The sequence below is a fragment of the Copidosoma floridanum genome, unplaced genomic scaffold (assembly GCF_036245765.1).
Source record: "Copidosoma floridanum isolate Cflo_tuat_1 unplaced genomic scaffold, Cflo_Japanese_pri ptg000021l, whole genome shotgun sequence".
Classification (NCBI taxonomy): domain Eukaryota; kingdom Metazoa; phylum Arthropoda; class Insecta; order Hymenoptera; family Encyrtidae; genus Copidosoma; species Copidosoma floridanum.
Genome location: NW_028321898.1, coordinates 7070831 through 7090022, shown reverse-complemented (window position 1 = coordinate 7090022; position 19192 = coordinate 7070831). Strand labels below are relative to the sequence as shown.

At 34.7% G+C, this 19192-nt stretch overlaps 1 protein-coding gene across 3 annotated transcripts in view; it reads left to right on the top strand.

Annotated features, from left to right (window-relative positions):
* Positions 1–18864, top strand: part of LTV1 (LTV1 ribosome biogenesis factor) — a 102788-nt gene extending 83924 nt beyond the window's left edge. The window contains exons 4-5 of one of the 3 annotated variants that reach the window (XM_089594265.1): positions 18311–18559; positions 18618–18864. In XM_089594265.1, the coding sequence (XP_089450391.1) occupies positions 18311–18559; positions 18618–18731 (363 nt within the window). In that variant the 3' untranslated portion in view covers positions 18732–18864. The remainder of the gene's footprint in view (positions 1–18310; positions 18560–18617) is intronic. The other 2 variants (XM_089594262.1, XM_089594264.1) reach the window with 2 other exon arrangements.
* The last annotated feature ends 328 nt before the right edge of the window (positions 18865–19192 follow it).

Sequence of the window (19192 nt, the reverse complement as noted above, 5' to 3'; positions counted from 1 at the left end):
CTAACGTCTCCTGTGTAATACCAGGTGAGAGCATAATCAGTGCCAACGCTTAAGGGCGTCGTAGCCGTTCTTCCGATCAATCTGGTGCTGCAAAGGCAGCTCTTGCTAAGCAAGCCAAATATTAGATTAAAAACTATTTATTTATGTCATAGTTCTAAAACTGTATGGCAAATATCTGTAATAACAGCACGTTTATAAAAATTTGTAATTAAAACCAAGTAATAACATTCCTTATAACAAACGCATTTTACAAAATGTTTCATGTGACCATTCAAAACTATCATAACAATACCAATTAAACGAAGTATTAGTTTTTAATTTTAACTTACTAACTCGTACTTTAAGACGCAAGCTCTATGATGCTTGGCTATTTATCAGTAGCACACTGGTAGCTGTACAATGCAGTCTTAAATGATCCCATCGTATCAGAGTCCTTGATAGTTCTCGGAAGCTCTTCTCAAAATCTGAGTGCATTGAGGATAAATGATCGCTCATATGTAACCGTTTGGACAAAGGAACTGTGAAATTTCTTCACTAGTCGTCTCGCCAAATGTCGCACCCCCTCAACCCTAACCAGTAGGTCACGCAGGTATTGCGACCTGCTCGTTGCTAGCCAGTGATAAACGGTCTGTCCCAGAAGAAACCTTTGGCGTGCTCCGCTGGTCAGCCAACCCAAATGTCTATAGTGCGACCTCAGTTCCATGTCCTGACCAGCTCCGAAAATAAAGCGAACAACCGTGTTGCATACGTGGTAAAGTTTAGTATCCAGATACTTTGATATATCAGGATAAACCAACGCTGCGTAATCAAAGTATGGCAGAAGAAATATATTTGCCAGCGAAGGGCTCCGTGAATGAAGGATGACATGCGTGACACCTGAGTATTCCAAGTCAGATTCTTGCTGAATACAATTCCAAAGTTTTTAACCGTAGCCACCCGGACAGCCGTAGACCAATGCAGAAGACAAACTAGCTCGATTTACTTTACGTGAATATGGTTCTGAGCTGTCGTGAACAATATCATTCTAAACTGAGTCGAATTATTCATACCCAGAGCACGATCCATTCAACATCCTAAATCAGTATCCGGATGGCAGCCAAAAAGTCGGTGGGGTAGCACTGTACGTAGATCTGCAAGTCATCAGCAAACAGCATTGTCTTGCAGTGGCACAACGCCAAAATCAGGGGTACAGCAGACGTAACAGGGCGTGGCTTGGCATTCCTCTTATTCAAACACACAACAGTCTGCGACCATCCGGTTAGACAGGAGTGGACAAACCGAATTGAGTCGCCTGAGAAACGCAAGTGTCTGAGAGTCTGGAGTAAATCACAATGATCTGTCAAATGCCTTCTCAAAGTGGAAAACAACGATACTGCCACCATGCCTTTATCCACCCTCACCTAATTTCATTCGATATCAGCAAGAGGATAGTCTGAATAATGTACCTGCCTCGAAACCGAGACTGAAATATTGATAGGAGAGACATAAACTCTAAATGTTGATACATCTGGTTCTCTTGAAGACAGTCAAACACCTTTGCATAACGAGACTGATTCACGATCGCTCGAGTCTTGGAAAGAGACCTGACACCTTTGAAAGTGGTGTTACCAAAAATAACTTCCACATTTTGAGGCAAGTATAGAAGGCCAGTGATATATTGAATAAATGGGACAAAAAAGGTGCAATAACAGGCTCTACGCTCTTAAAGTAGTTAAGAGACAAACCTTCGCTGCTAACACTCAGTGTTTTAGTTCTACAGTTGAGCACAGCTTGGTGCACCTCGATGAACAAACCAATCACAACTAGAAAGCGACACTGGGAAAGTGGCCCACTATGTTTACCAGGTCTTCATCCGAGTAGGAAGCGTGCTTTCATGCCATTGATAAGTAGAAATTATCCAGGAGATCCGGAGACAGACTATGACGTGGTGAAGGGGATCCACTCATAATGATTCTTAAGTGGCGCACTCAGCGCCTGCAACTCTTCACCAGAAATTAGAGATTCCAACATTTTTTGATAGGGCATTCTGAAAAAACAATTGGGAATTAACAATTATTGGGAATCTTTATTTTGAATTTTTTATCTGCATACATCAAATCATAGCCATTAATTAACAGGCAAAGTGCCGTAAACGCAACATCTCTATAGAATTTTTTGCCTTTATTACAAAGTCTCGTAGTCATAGTAGGCTTTAAGGTTACTACAAAAAACTTAAGGTGGAGACTGATCCAGTTTAAGGACCTGAAGGGCGTCCACCTGAGTTTCGATCCTTGCTTTTGTTTGGTATTACCCATAGACGTATAAGAAATAAAGACTGCTCGTTCTTATGTACGGCGCTGAAGCACAAGTAAAAGGAGACACAACATTGAACGTAGGTATCCGTCTTTCTCGCACATTCCCACCTTTGGCAATGTACGAGAAAGACAGATATCCACGTTTGATGTTGTATCTCCTTCAACTTGTGCTTCAGCGCCGTACATAAGAACGAGCAGTCTATATTTTTTATATGTCTATGGTATTACTGGGCGCTCCTCTAAAACATTAATGCACAGTTGATGCAAGTCCAGCAGCATAAGCAGAGCGTGTAAAATGTCAAATGCTGGCTGATCAAAAAACATTGACACACCCATGATTTTCAAACGCGAGCATGGAAATTTATTTGTCCCTCTCCGATGCCTGAGTGGATAGCTTATTTAGGTACTTGTCTACAAAGTTAAGACATGCTCTTTTTTTGGATCCAAGTCCATTAATAAACTTTATCATTTGCAAGAAGCGCTGGTTGTCGTCAGAAGTCTCTCATCCAGATGGCGTATCAGACACGAATGCAGTGGCCCCTGTACCAACGTTAAATTACCTAGGATTCTTCGTTCCGCCATTTACATGCACTATGCCAGTCTCTCTTTGCAGGCTCCCTACAGGGAAGGACAACCCCGAGACACCATCTGTCGACATATTTGGATCGAAAAGCTCATCAAGCCTATGGTTCTCGTCGTGATGTTCTGCGCATGAACTTATTTCATGGTAGTCATTCGTATCACGCTTTAACAGTCACCCTTTGTCCTTAACTGAACGAAGATCGCAATGCAGCCCGGGTGAATTGATTAATGACACACAAAGCAATTTTATGAGGCCATTGCTATAGCTTTTGACTATATTTTGCATTCAGCTATTTATAAATTTAGTAGACGTACCGATGGCCAAGTGGCGATTAGCGTACAATAAAAGCTTACTGAAAAATACATGTTTTCAATGGTATCAGTGGCTGGTGTCAACACTAAAGATACTGAGATTTACATTACACGCATAATAGAAATGCAAATTTATCGGTATAGAATAGGCTCAACAACTAAATGTCAGTATGTCAATTTATCATACAGCTCAAAGAAGCACGATTTTTAAGGCGGAATTTGGATCATTTTCATTAAGTAAGTCACGTCTGAGTATTAAATATCGAGAAGGTCAATCGTAGTGTTTACAACACAACGCATCTAAGCTGACGTAGTACGAGTAAATGATAACTGTAACATAGATAAGGTAAAACTTTACTAAAGTAATCTAAGAAAAAGTACACGCTGCGTAAAATAAAATTGAAAGTTTTTCTATGAGTAGAGCTGTGCCTAAGTAATAAATCTTAACATAGATAAGAAAAGTGAGATTAGAGCACCACGTCCAGACAGATAAAGTTTTTCCGTTTCCCAGGAGGCATGAAAGCGCCACATCATTAAGGAACATGCCAATCTGGCTTCCGAAACAAGATCAACTAGAAGGGAAACTTCAGAGGTATTATGGAAATTTTGTTGGTAAACGTGTAGAGTGAGAAAAAAAAACACAACTAGAGGCACTCACCGGTACGCAGAGAGTAGACAACCTTAAGGAGTTCGGGTAGCTACATCTACTAGAAATATTATCAGCCTTTGACTGAAAGTATCACCACTGAACTTGCATTAGCTTCTTGACTCTAAACACTTAACCAGAAATCACTTAGGTCCGTGCTCGGTGAACATATTGGTGTAGTCAAGCTGTATAAGAAAAACAAACTACAGTAAATGAGACAGTCTTCAACATCCAAGCGACACAAACTAATCTTTACCTTGGATCACCAAAACGATGGAGCTCTACGAAAAAAGGAGGTACTTTAGATGCAAACATCTCCCGTGTAACTGTATAAGATGTTGAAAAATAGTACTACGACTAGCTCCAACGCTTCAAAATGTAGTAGTTCTCCTCCTGACCATTTTCGTGCTACAGCAGCAGACCAGTGGATACCACATTAATAGAGAGAGATGGAGATGTCCTTTCTAGAGCTATCTAACGTCGAAGTACCGTGCCAACAATATATACAACTTGAGGAAGTTGGCAGAAAAGCCAACTTTTTGGTTGACAAAAAATTTTAACAATTCCTAGACTTGCAAAAAGGCAAATTAGAAGGAAAACTTGAAATGCTTTAAATGTTCACAACACAAGACGTCAAGAAACTAACTGAGAACATTTATCGAGATTAGAACAGCAGCGTCAAAATCGACAAATAAATAATCCATTAAGTGACAGATCAGCTTTCCATTATTATTCCGTCCATTATATTTCCGTGTCCATTATTATCGTGACACAGTGGGAGGGAAATCGAGGAGACTGAAACACTCACGCTCTAATTGAGCTTCGCATATGCAAAGAAACATAGAGTATCTGTTGTATCCAGCTTTTACCATGACAAGCATCGGTGTTGCATGAAGCTTAGATAAAATTGTGCTTGTTCATGTAAGACTTGCTTGGTGTACAAGAGCGGAGGGAGGGTGGAGTTTGACCATCAGCTTCACTAATTATTCTTAAGATAATCGGCTGCTCTTGGATTTTCTTGACATCATCGGCCTATCTCGCTCATCTATTAACTCTTAGTTTTGTTGGATACTGTCAGTTGGGCTCGGTTGTACCTGTGAGTTTCTTGGCATCACCGGTCAGTTCTTTAGAATCTTGAGACTCTCGAGATAAGCTTGGTTTATTGGCGCCACTGGTCAGTTCTTGAGATTCTTGAGAATCTTGAGGCTTTCAAAAAATGCTTGGTTTCTTGGCGCCACCGGTCAGTTCTTGAGAATCTCGAGTTAAATCAATCGATTCATATCGATTCTGTCTAACTACATAATTTGAGAGTAATATTCTACTACATGCGCACGAAATGAATATAATGTACAAGAGAGCATAACAAATACTATTTTCTAATGTGCTGATTTGAAAGTACTCCAAGAAATAAACTGATATTAGAGTGAAACCTTAATACACACTCACGAAAAATCAGCATATTAGGTAGAAAAAATTTTTTTATTAGGGTACTATTAATATGTATTATTCAACTCGTTAGTATATTCAACACCAAAAAAAATTACATCAGTTGTTGAATATACATTATTGTTAAAATAAACGCTTAAAACATATCATTGTCCATAAGATTTTGTGTATTTTTTTTAGTTGGTATCGACAACTTTTACCCTGTAGGTGGCGTAGTTTTAAATTGCTGTACGAAGCGAATTCCGTGCTCCACCGTATGCAAGACAAATATAACGATCTAAGTAATTGTGTGTAGAGAGAGAGAGAGAGAGAGAGACAAACGGAAAGAGACAGCAACCAAGCACGAACTAGATCGGATTTTTTGTTTCAGTTTACGGGCAGAGCTGAATTTTGTATTTTAAGTCCAATAAAAAGTTTTGACAGCATAAAAACTGTAACCAAGACAACTTTTTTTCTATTTTCCAGGGTTTTCTATTAATTTAGGTAAGTCTCAATTAGGAATTTTTTTTTTTTATAATTAAATTAATTAATTTAAGGGTAAATGACCTAATTACTCCGCAGGCACTAGCTACTACGCACTCAATGGTAATACAAAATAAGAATAACAAATTGAAGAATTTGTGTGTTTAAATATCGTAACACGTTCGAACTTTAATAACGTTCAATTCAGAATCATACTTCACAGTATGACATTTATCATTGTTTAACTAAGTGATTTTCAACAAATCTAACCGACAAAACTTTGTAGCCGTGCGTACTCAGCAATTGGGTCTGGGCTTCAGCATGTAAACATTATAGGAGATACCCGCGTAGTAGTTGGAAGCGCTGCGACTGGTGCTGATTTTCTAACCATGCGTGGTAATACAAACACGTAATATCAGCACTAAAACAATTATTTAAAAAAAAAAATTTTGAAACGTAACCAAAAAAACGTTCGTACTTTTGATCGCATAAAAAGTTGCAGATAAAGATATAGTAAAAGGCATAAAAACCCATCAATATGACTAATTTAATTATTAAAAATAAAAAAAATATCCTCATTTAAAACTGACCCCAAATAATAAAAAATCCTGAAAGATAAAAAAAAATTGCACTTTAGAAACTTTTTTTTTTTTACCGTTAACACTTTTTCTTGAGACCTAAATAATTATACGTGTGCACTGCCCGAGAGGTAAAAAAAAAAAAAAATTCAGTTTGTGCTCAGCTTCTGCCTCTCTGCCCACTACTATGACTGTTATATTTGTCTTGCATACGTTGAAGCACGAAGGGGATATAGCTTCGCTTTGCCGCAACCACCAGTAGTTACCACTCCCAGAATATTACAGTAATGGCCAAAATCCTCTTAGCAATAAGAAAATAACCAAATACTATTACTAAGTTTCTAAGCATTTTATGAGTGGCATGCAGCTCATAATACTGAATTTAGCCTAAATTTCCGTACTTTCTGGTCATATTTGTAATGTAGCACCTAATATTAAGAATTCTGGTAGACGAAAATTGTTAGAAATTCGTACTATTATATGTACCCTGTAATAGTAATAATTGTCTAGGCATTATCAGTGGTTTGCAGCTTGTGATAATTAATTTTCCCTAATTTTTCGGATCTTTCAGTCTATTTTGCGATACAACACTTAATATTAATAGTTCCAGAAGACGATAATGGTTGAAACTAATATCTATTATAGAATCTAAGTAATATGACTAAGTATCTAGGCATTATTAGTGGCTCAGAATTTTATGACATGTAGCTATTTTTTGTCTTTTTAATGAAACTTTATAAATTAAAAGTTTTGGAAGGTGAAAAGTACTTTAACTTTTATCCGCCCTTATCGATGATTCCGTTTTTCCTGCCATTACTGCTAGCGTACAGCTCTTTTAATTACAATGTCTCGAAATTTTGGTTTGTTATCGTCATTTTCACAATAAATTATCCAATATATTAAGCTTTTAGGACGGGTAATATACACTTTTCGTTATTTTATTCTACTGGCACTATAAATATAGTTTCGGTAGTGATGATTTTTATTTTTCAAAGTCATTTGTACATGTGTTTACAGCTTGCTTTAACTTTGTTGGGTTATTGGGTTACATCGGTCATTGGTATATCGTGATGTAATCGTAGTGATGAGTTTTTTTTCGGGTTTTTATGATTTGTTGTGTAGACAGAGACTTACCTTGATTTATATACACTTTTATAATAACAATTTAATAGTTTTAACAGCTTAAACGCATTTTTTACGCCCATACACTTGAATCAATCTTTAAACTCTTATATCACGAGAAGGGTACATTTTTATGATCTATAAATTGTTGAGTGACTTCTTCATCACTGGATAAAGCGTTTTCAGCATTCTAATAAAAAAAAAATTAAAATTTTATTTTTTGTTCGTTGTATGCAACGTTGCAAACTTCAATCATTTATCGATAGCTTTTGCTTTTGTACGTCATTTTTGTTTCTCATACACCTCAGGTTTTTTTCTCCTGAAAAAAGGGTTCATGCAAGCGTTTTTTCATTGTACGGATGTCTCTTAGTATGTTTCATTCAATAACTTAACACTAGACACAGTATCTCTCCTACACTATACGCCCTACTCTTAACATCATACGTCGTTCTCTCGTTTTCTCACTTTCTGTCTTTTCTATCAATCTCTTTCCTCAGCACTTGCTTATATACACACAAAACATGCGAGATAGCGGCACTCCTGAGCATGGATGTCGTAATCTCTTGTTCTCTTCTTCGTCTCATTTACACACACTACCCCTCTCTATGGCTCTAGATAGCCTCACCTTCTGGTCAAACGTCAGCAAGTCCAATTCCGTGCAATAGCATGTTGAGTCCTCAAGATGGTCGTTTGTCCTACGATTTCACTCTTTCTTACTTGCTGTCTTACTCTCTTTTCCCTGTCCTATCTATTTCTGTCGCTCTCAAGCTGGAGGTCTTGTCCTGGGAGAACACATCAGATGCAAGACTCGCGTACACACTTCTCTTTCAATACTCTATGGAACGTGTCGAAAACTCTGTCAACTTTTTCTCGATCTCTTCTCTCTAATACGTGCCCTGAACGAACACGCAAAAATTATCGAAACTGTCGCTGCTCGCACTCAAGATGTTCTCTGTCTACCTCTCCTTTCTCAGATTCCGAGCAGAGCTCGAGTGTTTGATATGGTATTTACCCACAGCATAAGAAATTTATGCATTGGAACAATTAAACATTCGCTGTATATGTTTTTGATGCTTAAACTACGATATAACACCAGTATAAGTCAGAAGAAAAAAACAAAGTGATTTATTCATAACAATGGTTGCTTTATTATGTTAACGTTGTTACCTTACCAGTTGTTGCAATTTTTTTTTTTTTTCGGTATCCTAAATTTAATGAATTTCACAAAGTTGCAGTCAATAAAATAGATGTAACAATTGAAAAAATTATTGCACATTGTGAATGTCCTAGAGTAACCTATTTTTTGTTAATTTCTAGAAAATGGCCAGTAATTAAAATGAAGAAGTTTTGTGACAATACGTTTATTTCTATTATAGATGACTCATCACACAATATATGTACTTAAAGTATGAATCAAAATTGCAGAAAATAACTTAAATATTAACTGAATCATCTTACAAAATTTTAAATCATGTTGCCAGGCAATTTTTTCAAAACGAATCACTTAGCATTTACGTTTAACGTGGTTTTTTCTGGGAGTCCATTCAATCTTGATAAAATTTGATAAAATATCGTCCTAACTATACTTTAACTCTCATTATCAAACTAGGTACTTAAAAAAAGGAATTCTAAACTTTTCAATAACTTCAAGAAAATGTAGGTTCGCCAAGTAATATTTTACAATATTTTATCAATTCTATAATTGTTTGTAAAAAAATACAGATCACTTGAACTGTGGTATTTTTATCACCTGATGTTTGTAGATGTGATAGTCTGATGTCATGGAAATAGGTATTACGGGTGTGACGAGTCACCTTAAGTTAACATCGAATAAATGCAGTCTGCACGAGTTGCAGTCTTGTTGACTCTATTTGTGAATTAAAAATTAATCTTAATCGATTCGGCAATATTATATTAATCCCGGGATAAACCATTTTTTAATAACGTCAATAGGTTAATGTTTAGTTACACATCATGGACCTTTTTAATAAACAAAGATAATATCTCGAAAAATAACAAATATTTAAAAAAAAATTCTAACGCTTTTCCTCTTAAAGTATTTAATATTATCCTTCAAAGTATAAGTAAAATATTATTTAAATTCTTGAAAATTTCTACAGTTTCTTACGATTATTTAAATAAAGAAAATAAACAATAAATAGAATTCAATCAACTGGGACTCAAATAAACCAGTTCTAAAACACGTTCCAATTAGGATTAATAAAAAAATCTTTTAGTACCTGTATTAAAGTAATTTCAAACAAATCTAAAATCCTACCTTTTTTTTTTTTTTTTTGCTACTTGAAATTGACTTTTAACCAATGTTCTGTTTATCCTACGCTACAGGGAATTAAGAGTTTTATTCTTTCATGATAAATGTCTATTCGAATGCATGATTGTCTGTGCAGAATTATTTTTACCATTACTTCTTATTCCTACAGCTTGATAGTAGAGTAACGATGTACCGACCGATCGTAAAACCCGTCTCTTCAATTTAACGAGTAAGGTATACGTAAAAGATTTTTTAAGTGTTACTAGTCTCCAACATCTCCTGGTTTGTTTCATTAATTTTCTGTGCAAATCAAATAAAGAAATACCGCGCTCTGCTTTAGCCTTCTACTGAAATTGAATTCGTTCTTCCTAGTTAAATATGAATAAAACAGAGATGAATAAACATGATATTTCTTAATTTTTGTGAGATTGGCAGCAAGTATTCATTTTTTGTCTTATCTGTAACCCTGCTTTTGGTCTAAAGTGCATGTAATCCACCGTTCGGGGAACAGTATATAACACGTCAAATGGTTATGGTATATTTTTTTTATTATTGTCAATGTATGGTAAAACTGTTAACTCATAGAAATCAAATCAAGAAATACTCTGAAAATGTAGAAAACAATTTTTTTAAGTTAAAATTTAAACAATCGCAATAAATACTAAATTTTTGATAACTATTGTTTAAAAAACGTTGTTGCAATAACTTTTTTTTTTCAACTCACGTAAAAACGAACTCTATTAAGTGAACATCGTTGCAACAGGGTAAATTATAAAACTTCAGAGTTGTGTCAACTTTTTCATATTGAAAAATTGAATTTTGTAAAAAACCAAGGTCAAAATTAAAAAAAAAAATTTCCCTTTCATTTCATAGTTTTTGGTATCCTTAACAAAATTCATTTTCAAAATTTGATCTACGCACACTGTGAAATTTACAGCAGCCATACAAGTTTTTTAATTAACAGTCGTTCTTAACCCATCTACGTTTGCTCACCAAGCTGAGTAGTCACTCCGTTGTCCTAAATACAAATAAATTGATTCGTTTGTAGTTAGGTGTTTGTCTTTGGTGCTCATTCTCGTCTTGGTCTTCTCTACATAATTAATCAATATTTCCTAACAGTAGAGATAAGCAACTTGAGGGTATCAACACCTGGCGTCTCAACTTCGCCTATCCTGCTTCACTGGATCATTATGGTGCCGTGCAACCTGTTGCAGAACAGCTATCATTTCTTACAGTATGGTTGTAGATCTCTTACATGGGAGCCTAGTCGAAACCTCATCAGATCGTAGAGTCCTTGGTTTTAACAAGAGTGTAGATAGCGTCTCTATTTATCTTGTACCTCTTCAAAATCTGTTTTCTCACATTCTTGCAAAGTTTCCTAACGTGATCGGCCATGACTTTTGGACTCAGTAGAGTCCAACGAAAAAGAACACAAAAAAATACCTCACTGAAATACTTGAGGGGTTGTATCGCTTTTATCTACGCCGTAACTTTAAAAAATGTCTTATAATAGTTATTTTCTTGAGCTATATTATTAACATTGAAGGGGTCAGACCTTTCCCTGAGTCCGTAGAGGCTATGCGTAATTTCCCTGAACCGCAATCGGTCGAGAAGCTCAAACGATTTTTAGGCTTAACAAATTACTATCGGCGCTTTATTTCTAAAGTCACCACTGTTCAAGCACACTTCTCAATTCCCTCGCTGTCAATGAAAAAAAATTTGACAATTGCCCACTCATATGGTCTCCTCTAGCAGAAGAAGCTTTCTTGGACTTCAAGGAAGGTATTGCCAACACAGCCTTTCTCGCGTTCTCATCAGACTGCAAAAATTCGGCTTTTAACAAATGCTTCAGACATTACTATGAGTTTTGTTGTCGAACATTGTGTTGACTACCGCTAGCAACCTTTAGCATTCTTCTTTTTTGTTGATGTAATACTTTGTCTCCACGTAATTAAATTTAGCATTAGTTTACCTTATGATACTGCGCTGGCCATCTAGTCTCATTTGATACAGAACAGCCTTCATTCCTCGAGTTCTACTATAGGTCTGGAGTACGTAAGGCTAATCTGGATATAGTCAAGCCAATTGCAGAGCCTGAAAAAGTTCTACTATAAGTTAGTCTATTACCTCTAGAGTCTATTTGTGCGGTCGTTTTTTGCTTATGTTATGAAATCTGCAATTATTATTGATCAAGTGCTGTAATTTTATATCTAGGTATTTAGAAAGATCGAGTTAGACCAGAAAGGCGTAATCGAAGTGGGGCAGTAAAAGTACAATAACCAGCATTTTAAATATATATCTATGCAAAATTCAATTTTACACCTTTTCCAGATTCTTAATTTATTATCAAATTTTTATAATCTTTGGATTGCACTCTGACTAAATTAATTTGACAAGGTTCTCTGCACAAATATCAATAAATCGTGTCTTAATGCTTTAAAAATCAGTCAGTTCATAATAGTACTATACGATTTTCAATAATATTAATTTAACAAAATTTTTTTAAAAGATGACACTGAACTATTAGTTACTAGGGTAGACAAAAGAGGTCCTACTATTGTCTTGTATGGAGAAGATTACTTGTATAAAGTCCAAGCCATTTTGACTGATAATTCCTATTATATTAAATTAAATAATACGGGTAGTAAAGGTGTCCTTTCTCAGCTGGTCTATTTTGACAAAAATCTGGATAAAAAAATGGGATGACAGGGGCATTTTCCATGCAGTAAAGATTCTTGTACCTGATATTTCCAACTTAAATGGTAGTCATTTGTCCAAGGCTTATGGCCTTATCAAGGCACATAAAGTGGTTTTCCAAATTAATTGTGTCTTGAGTAAGTTTTCCCATTTATCAACTTGATAAATGGTTTTCGACACTTTTTGAAAAATTCCTAAATACTTCTAAATATTCTGTTAAAAATTCTTATAAAGTTAGAAAGAAAATTAAAAAATTAATAATTCTGGATATTGATTCTTTTGTTTCCTCCAATGCAGTGACTGTATTCACTAATCTTTCTGTTTCCCTAACTAAAAGTAGTATTTCACGTGAAATTAGCAATCATATCGGCCTTTTAGGTTTTGAGAGAACGGAGTTTTTGGATCGAGTTGACTTTCTCATCAACTATATTTTTCTTTGGATGGCAAGGTTTACAGGTAATGCTGTGGAACTTCCATAGGAGATTGTTGCTCTCTCTGGTTCGTGGAAGTCATTTTAGAATCCTTAGGGAGTTCAGTCTTTAATGGATGCCAGGATCCTGTCTTACTGTACTTTAAATACGTCGATGATTGTCTATTAGTGTTGAAAACTGATCGAATAAATAATGTTCTGAACTTTTTCAATAGTTTTAATCCCTTTTTACAGTTTACAGTTTAATATAAAGTTAATTATCCGACTCCCTTTTTTGATATTTATACTACACGTTTTTCGAATTCCATTAGCACAATAGATTTACATGAAAAATTCTCAGCCGCAGGTAGATTACTTGACTTTTTTTCACATAACCCATAATGCCAGAAGATTGCTATTCTTTTTTCTTTGATTGACAAAGCTTTAAAACTTGCAGATTCATCTTTTGGATAATCCTTTTTAACAGATACATAAAAGCTAGAATTACTTTTCTTAACAGACGCATAAAGAGTTCTCTAGAATCTTGCATTCTTAACCTTCAGGAATGCGATGCAAATGTTGATAAAATCGTTCCTTGAATTCGTCAGCTCTCAACAGGAATGTGTTCCTTGTTGGTCCTCTTTCCAGCCTATGGAGACGACTCCTCGCAGGGCCTTGTCCAAATACAATATTTGTGTTGTTTACACAGGCTCTGGGAGATTGAGAAAGGACTCAATAAATAAGTTAGAATATGAGTGGAATTGTCCATAAGATGTCATGTAAGTGCGGAATATGTTACATTGGCCAAAATAAGACACACTTACGTGTGCGTTTGCGTGAGCACGATCGTTACAACAAAAATAGACATGTAGTCGGCTTTGTATAACCATTTTGTCTAGTGTTCGCAGGGTCTCGTTTTGAAGAGAGTAGTGATTCTTGATCCAGAACCTAATAAATACAAGCGTGAACTCTTCGAATTTATTTTATAACATCAATGAATAATAACAATAATCTACGATTAGATACACAAGAACTTAACAATTTTTACAAAAATTTCTTATTTCAAACTTAAAGTGAAATAAAAATTAAATCATAGTTCTTATTTGTACGTTCTTATATTTCAAACACTTTTAAATATTCTACATTGTCCTTTCTTCGTGATGTCTTGACACTTCCATAGTAAATTAATGTTTTCGAAAAAAGTTGTTTATATAAATTGATTGTTTCTTTTGGATTCTTACAAAGTTGTATTTATGTACAATAATAGTTTATTAATCCTGAAGAGGCCTCCAGCATGACGGCGAAAATTGATTATATGTATTAATGATTACTTAAATGAATAGTCGTGCTCTAAAATACTAAGTTTCAGATCTTATTATTATGAACCAGTATTCTTTTAAAATAAGAGAGAGAAAGAGAGAGAGAGAGAGAGGGAAAGGATACTGTGAAGTTTTCGTTATAATTTACAGTGATGTTTATTAAATGCACATATGTAGCGCTCTAACCTTTGCTATATCTTGAGTTCGTCGAGCGAGCGAAGACTACGCGATCATGGTAGATTAGTTTGTCTGAGGAGAATATTTTGGAGCGGCTAAGCAGTAACTGTCATACAGTCAAAGTTGCGTTAGTACTTGCAATGAGTGATGTATACCTAGTGAGTGGCAGGCGGCGAAGTTTAAAATTTAAACCAGGTACAAAGTTTTAAAACGCATTTATGAAAACAAATTAATTAATAATTAGTAAATGATTGTATGGTTAATTATAAATCATCAACTGAATAATGTGTATCATAAAAACCAACTAGTAATTAAATAATCAATAATCAATATTCTATTAAATAAGTTTTAATAATAAATAATTAATTAAAAATTACTTTGGACGGTTACATCATCAAACTTGTTAACGCTAGTAGATAAAGAGAAAGAGAGAGGACTAATATAGCAGACATTTACTTGCATCTAAGTGAGACAAGCTTGACTCACTTCTGTGGTTCATCGAAGGGTTAGCTATGCATCTTTGACGAAACGCTGATGGTGCTGTGATTCTTGGCCTTACTATTATAACAAGAAAATTCAAAGCACCGGGTTGTAGGATACGTACTGGTAGCACAGTTGTCTAAGTGCAGACCTGTTGATAGAAGTGACAACGATTACTAATTTCCTACCAACTTCATGTTTATGTTTCAGTTAAAAAACAACACTTGCAGTCATCAATGGCTGGGTTCAGCCCACTTATCGTAAAAACCCTTTTGTTCTCAATTTGGCAGCGCTTATTTATATGGATAGAACTTTCCTTGCTCGCATGTTGCTCAAGCCCGATCTATTTTACATTATTTTTTCTTTCTTCTTCGTAATACTCTGCTCAGTAGCTCCTACTCTCCTATCTGACATTTATTATCTTTCTCTCCCTTTCTTTCTCTCTGACTCTCCTTAAAATTAATGTATGTAACTAGTTTGGTTTGCATTTTTATTTTTACTGACCTTAAATGACTCTCTCCGTAACTTCACTTGCAAATCGGTTTCAGTTTCTCAGCTCATGCAATTAGGTGGCTCTACTATTACCTCTCAGGCCTTTCACTAGCAGTTTTGAGTCAAAAAGGTGAGCTCACTGATTCTCAACCAAGTACCTCTGGTGTACCGTAGGAATCTTTTCTGGTACAGTGTTGTTTTTTATTTCCATTTAGGCTATGTTATAGTAGTTATATTTCCGTTTGCGTTATTGCAACACTATGATTTTTTCTGATGAACTTCAGATGTAAAAGAAAATGCGTACTATTCTAAATGCGACTAACCTGTTTGTTACTGATCATAGCATTCCATCTTAAGCAGCTTAAAAACCTTATAAGTAATCTCTAGCAGAAACCTATCATGGAAAACATATTTCTGTAGAGTGTATTCTAAGGTTCATTGGGTGCTGCATAGGTTACGGTTTAACGGGGGTTTTCTCATTGGCTTCGTCAATTGCTCTCACGTGCATCACTGATACTGCACTTTGATGACAGGTCCCTGGTGTACATACATGTCTTGAATTATCTAGATACTAAATTGTAGAGTCTCTTAAATACTGTAGGGTGGTACAGAAAAATACGAGCCCATATTAGCTCGACTACTCCTGCGAGGCAGAACTCCATTCACTTTAGAGCAAGGGATAAGAGATGAATAAAGAACAATTTTATAGACGTTCAGAGCAAAATAAAAAACTTATAAAAGTATATATTATAGTTTTAAGGATAGTCTACATAGACAATAACGTCAAAGTCTATTAAGTATCAAGTAGCCTTAATTATGACTTTTATTTATTTATTTATTTAATTGTTGTTTTATTTATTAATTATGACTGTCTACAAGTAGGTATCTCGCATGCGAGATCCTACGTTTAGCTACTCGTAAATTGAAAAAACTTGGAAAGTAACAAGCCATAAATAATGATCACATAGCTTAGCTTGGAGATCAAAAGTACATAAAATATAGTTTATGTGAGGTCTTACTTGAATGGCTTGAAAACAAAAATTAGAAAAACTGTACTTATTAATTAAGTCATATAACGCTTGAGCATCTAAAACCGTTTTTGAAAATAAACCGCCTGCTTCTTCTATGTGTCTGTTGTAGAACTTGAAAAAGATCTTCGATTTTTCGGACCATGTTGCTGCTTGCCTTATAGTGTTTGTGTTAAGCCCCTGTTGGTAGGTTTTCAAGGTTAAGGCATACCTAGTGGGGTGAGCAGTAAAACTATCGTCTACTTTCACTTCCTTTAGCACCGTTTTGAGCCATGTATGTGTCTCGTGTGAACTATATCTCAAATTTCCGGAGCCTGTAGTACTTGGAAATAAGATCCTACGAGATAAGCAGTTGATTTAATGAGCCTGTGAATGTCGTGGTCTTCTTCAAATAGAGCTTTAAGATGCGACAAGTGCATACGTTGTAGTTTTAAAAAACAGGAGAGAAATCACTTAGCTGGCTTGCTCCTGGCCTGGAGGTCTTTGTAAGGTCTGGAATCCTTATTTCCACTTTTTTGATAAAGATTTTATATTCTTCATCTTTATAAGGGTTAGAGTTTGCACCCTAAAAGCATAGTTGTCTTCCAACAAAGAAATTGTAAACTTAATTCTTCCAAAAGAGACCACACTTGCTTAACTAAAACTTTCCCTACATCCCAGGTAGAAACTGAACACGCCTTTAAAAAATCTTGCTAAGAGGTCAGATGTCTTAGAACTTTCCAGATCGTTTGACCTCAGGTATATGCTATGTTGTGGTTTTGGTTTAGTATTGAGCTGTTTTGCTGACTAAATTATGTTTGTATAAAACCGTATGCAAAGTGATCGGTAGTTCTTAGATTTCAATGATAATTTCGTCATTGACGCGATGGAGTGGTGGTGCATGTATTGTTGTTTAGCTCCGTGGAAGCTATAAACTAATTTATGTCGTAATATTGTGTGACATTGCAATAATATACACCACCAGTGTGAAAATTTTTACATACTTGGAAGCATTATTTCTAGTGTTTTCCTGTAATTTTTGTTGCTGTTAGTACTTTATTATCCATGGGATGAAATAGAACATGTTATCAGTGAATCAATCTCATTTTCTTGACATATGTTCTTAGTTTAGGCATCTTATGATAGACACTTATGCGTCTGAACATATTAGAATCAAGATCTTAAATTAACTATGTTTGTGGGTAAAAAGTTTAAACTTGACTATCGTTTAATCTGAAATTGAAGCTCCACAGGATCTTGGAAAGTCTTGAATCATCTTGCGCGATTGCTGCCACATTAAAAAGTCTAGTTGATATGATGTAGAAAAAGATAATAGATTTTAATGAATTGGCCACGTGTTCCGTTTCAAAACCATATCTAAGATTATATGTAAAGGTGGTGCCGTAAATTGTAGTTTACTTTAGACATCCAAACTATGGTAATAATCACATCGTTTATATAGTAATCAAATACTTTTCTGAGCATGAATCTGACTAAAATTGTAGCCACCTGTACAATAAAAATAAAGCTGTGGCGTTTGGCATCAGACTAAGTTGTCACATGTTTTTTTTATAACTATTACTCTATACTTTCGTTAAATAATAATCAAATTTTTTGTTACTATTTCGTCATTAAAACTATATTAGTGTTTTTTTGTACTGCTCTGTGATTGATACTCTACTTTAAGTTTCCACTCTACCAGTCGAAGTATTAGCAAAGGTAATCAGGTATTTGTAAAGTTGAATTACTCACACTTGTAGCGTTTCTAAGTTCAGAACGTTATGGGATTAGTTTCTTGTTTGTTTTTTTTTTTTGCCACTAATGATAAAGTATACAGTTTTATATAAGAATACAACCAGTTCCACGTATAAGAAAACGAAAACTTTCGTGTAAGGCTCCTTTATACTGCATATTATTAATAATAAATAAATAATCATTTTGTTAACACAATTTATACATTTTTTTAACGTTTTTGTATATGTGCTAAGTTATTAATACAAAATTCATTTATTTAGGATTCGTCAATAAAAATAAGCCCTAAAACAGGATTACCAAAAATAACCAGAAATAAACCTGCTAACGAAAAATTGACCTTCAAAAATCTTTCTCGTTGTGAAACAGAATGTATAAAATTAAAAATAGATGATTCATGTGTTGCAACAAATTCAATGAAGTCTTTAATAAGCACAATTAGCCATCGCCCAGAAAATGAAACGTTGGACGAAAAAAAAAAACGAAAAAAAATGATCAAAATTTATAGAAAGGTAATATTTTAAAAGTCAATTTCAGTGCAATTTATATAATACAACATGTTTTTTTCAGGAAAGAAGAAAAGAACGGAAAGAAAACACTATTACCTTTAAACAAGAAAAAAAACAACAAGAAAAAATTTTAATAAATCAAAAGCAAAACATTCAAGGAAACCATATTTTTTAACAATTTTTGTTAATAACGAATGTCTATTAGCCCTACGATTCATTATAAACGAAGCGTATAGTTAATAATACATTTTACACTGACTATAATTATTGAGTGGCATCTAAAATTCGAATACTCATTACATAGTGTACTATCTCCCACCATTCTTCCCTATTTTGTGCTGTATCTATCCACGATCTATCAACTTACTTGCCGTTTTCCTTCAGAGCTTCTAACACTTTATCTTTTGATATTTTTTTGGTCGGCCTAGTGGTATAGTTTTTCCCTGTAGTTTCTACTATAGTTAAATCTTCATACCTCCTAAGCTTGAATTATCAGCCGTCAGTCAAAACGAATATATTTAAGTAAGTAACTCTATTATGTTATTTTTATAAATTTTCATTTAATCTAAAATTTATAAATACTTATAAAAAACTCGCAATCACCTGAAAGGGGGAAGGTTGTTTCGAAATAAGCGC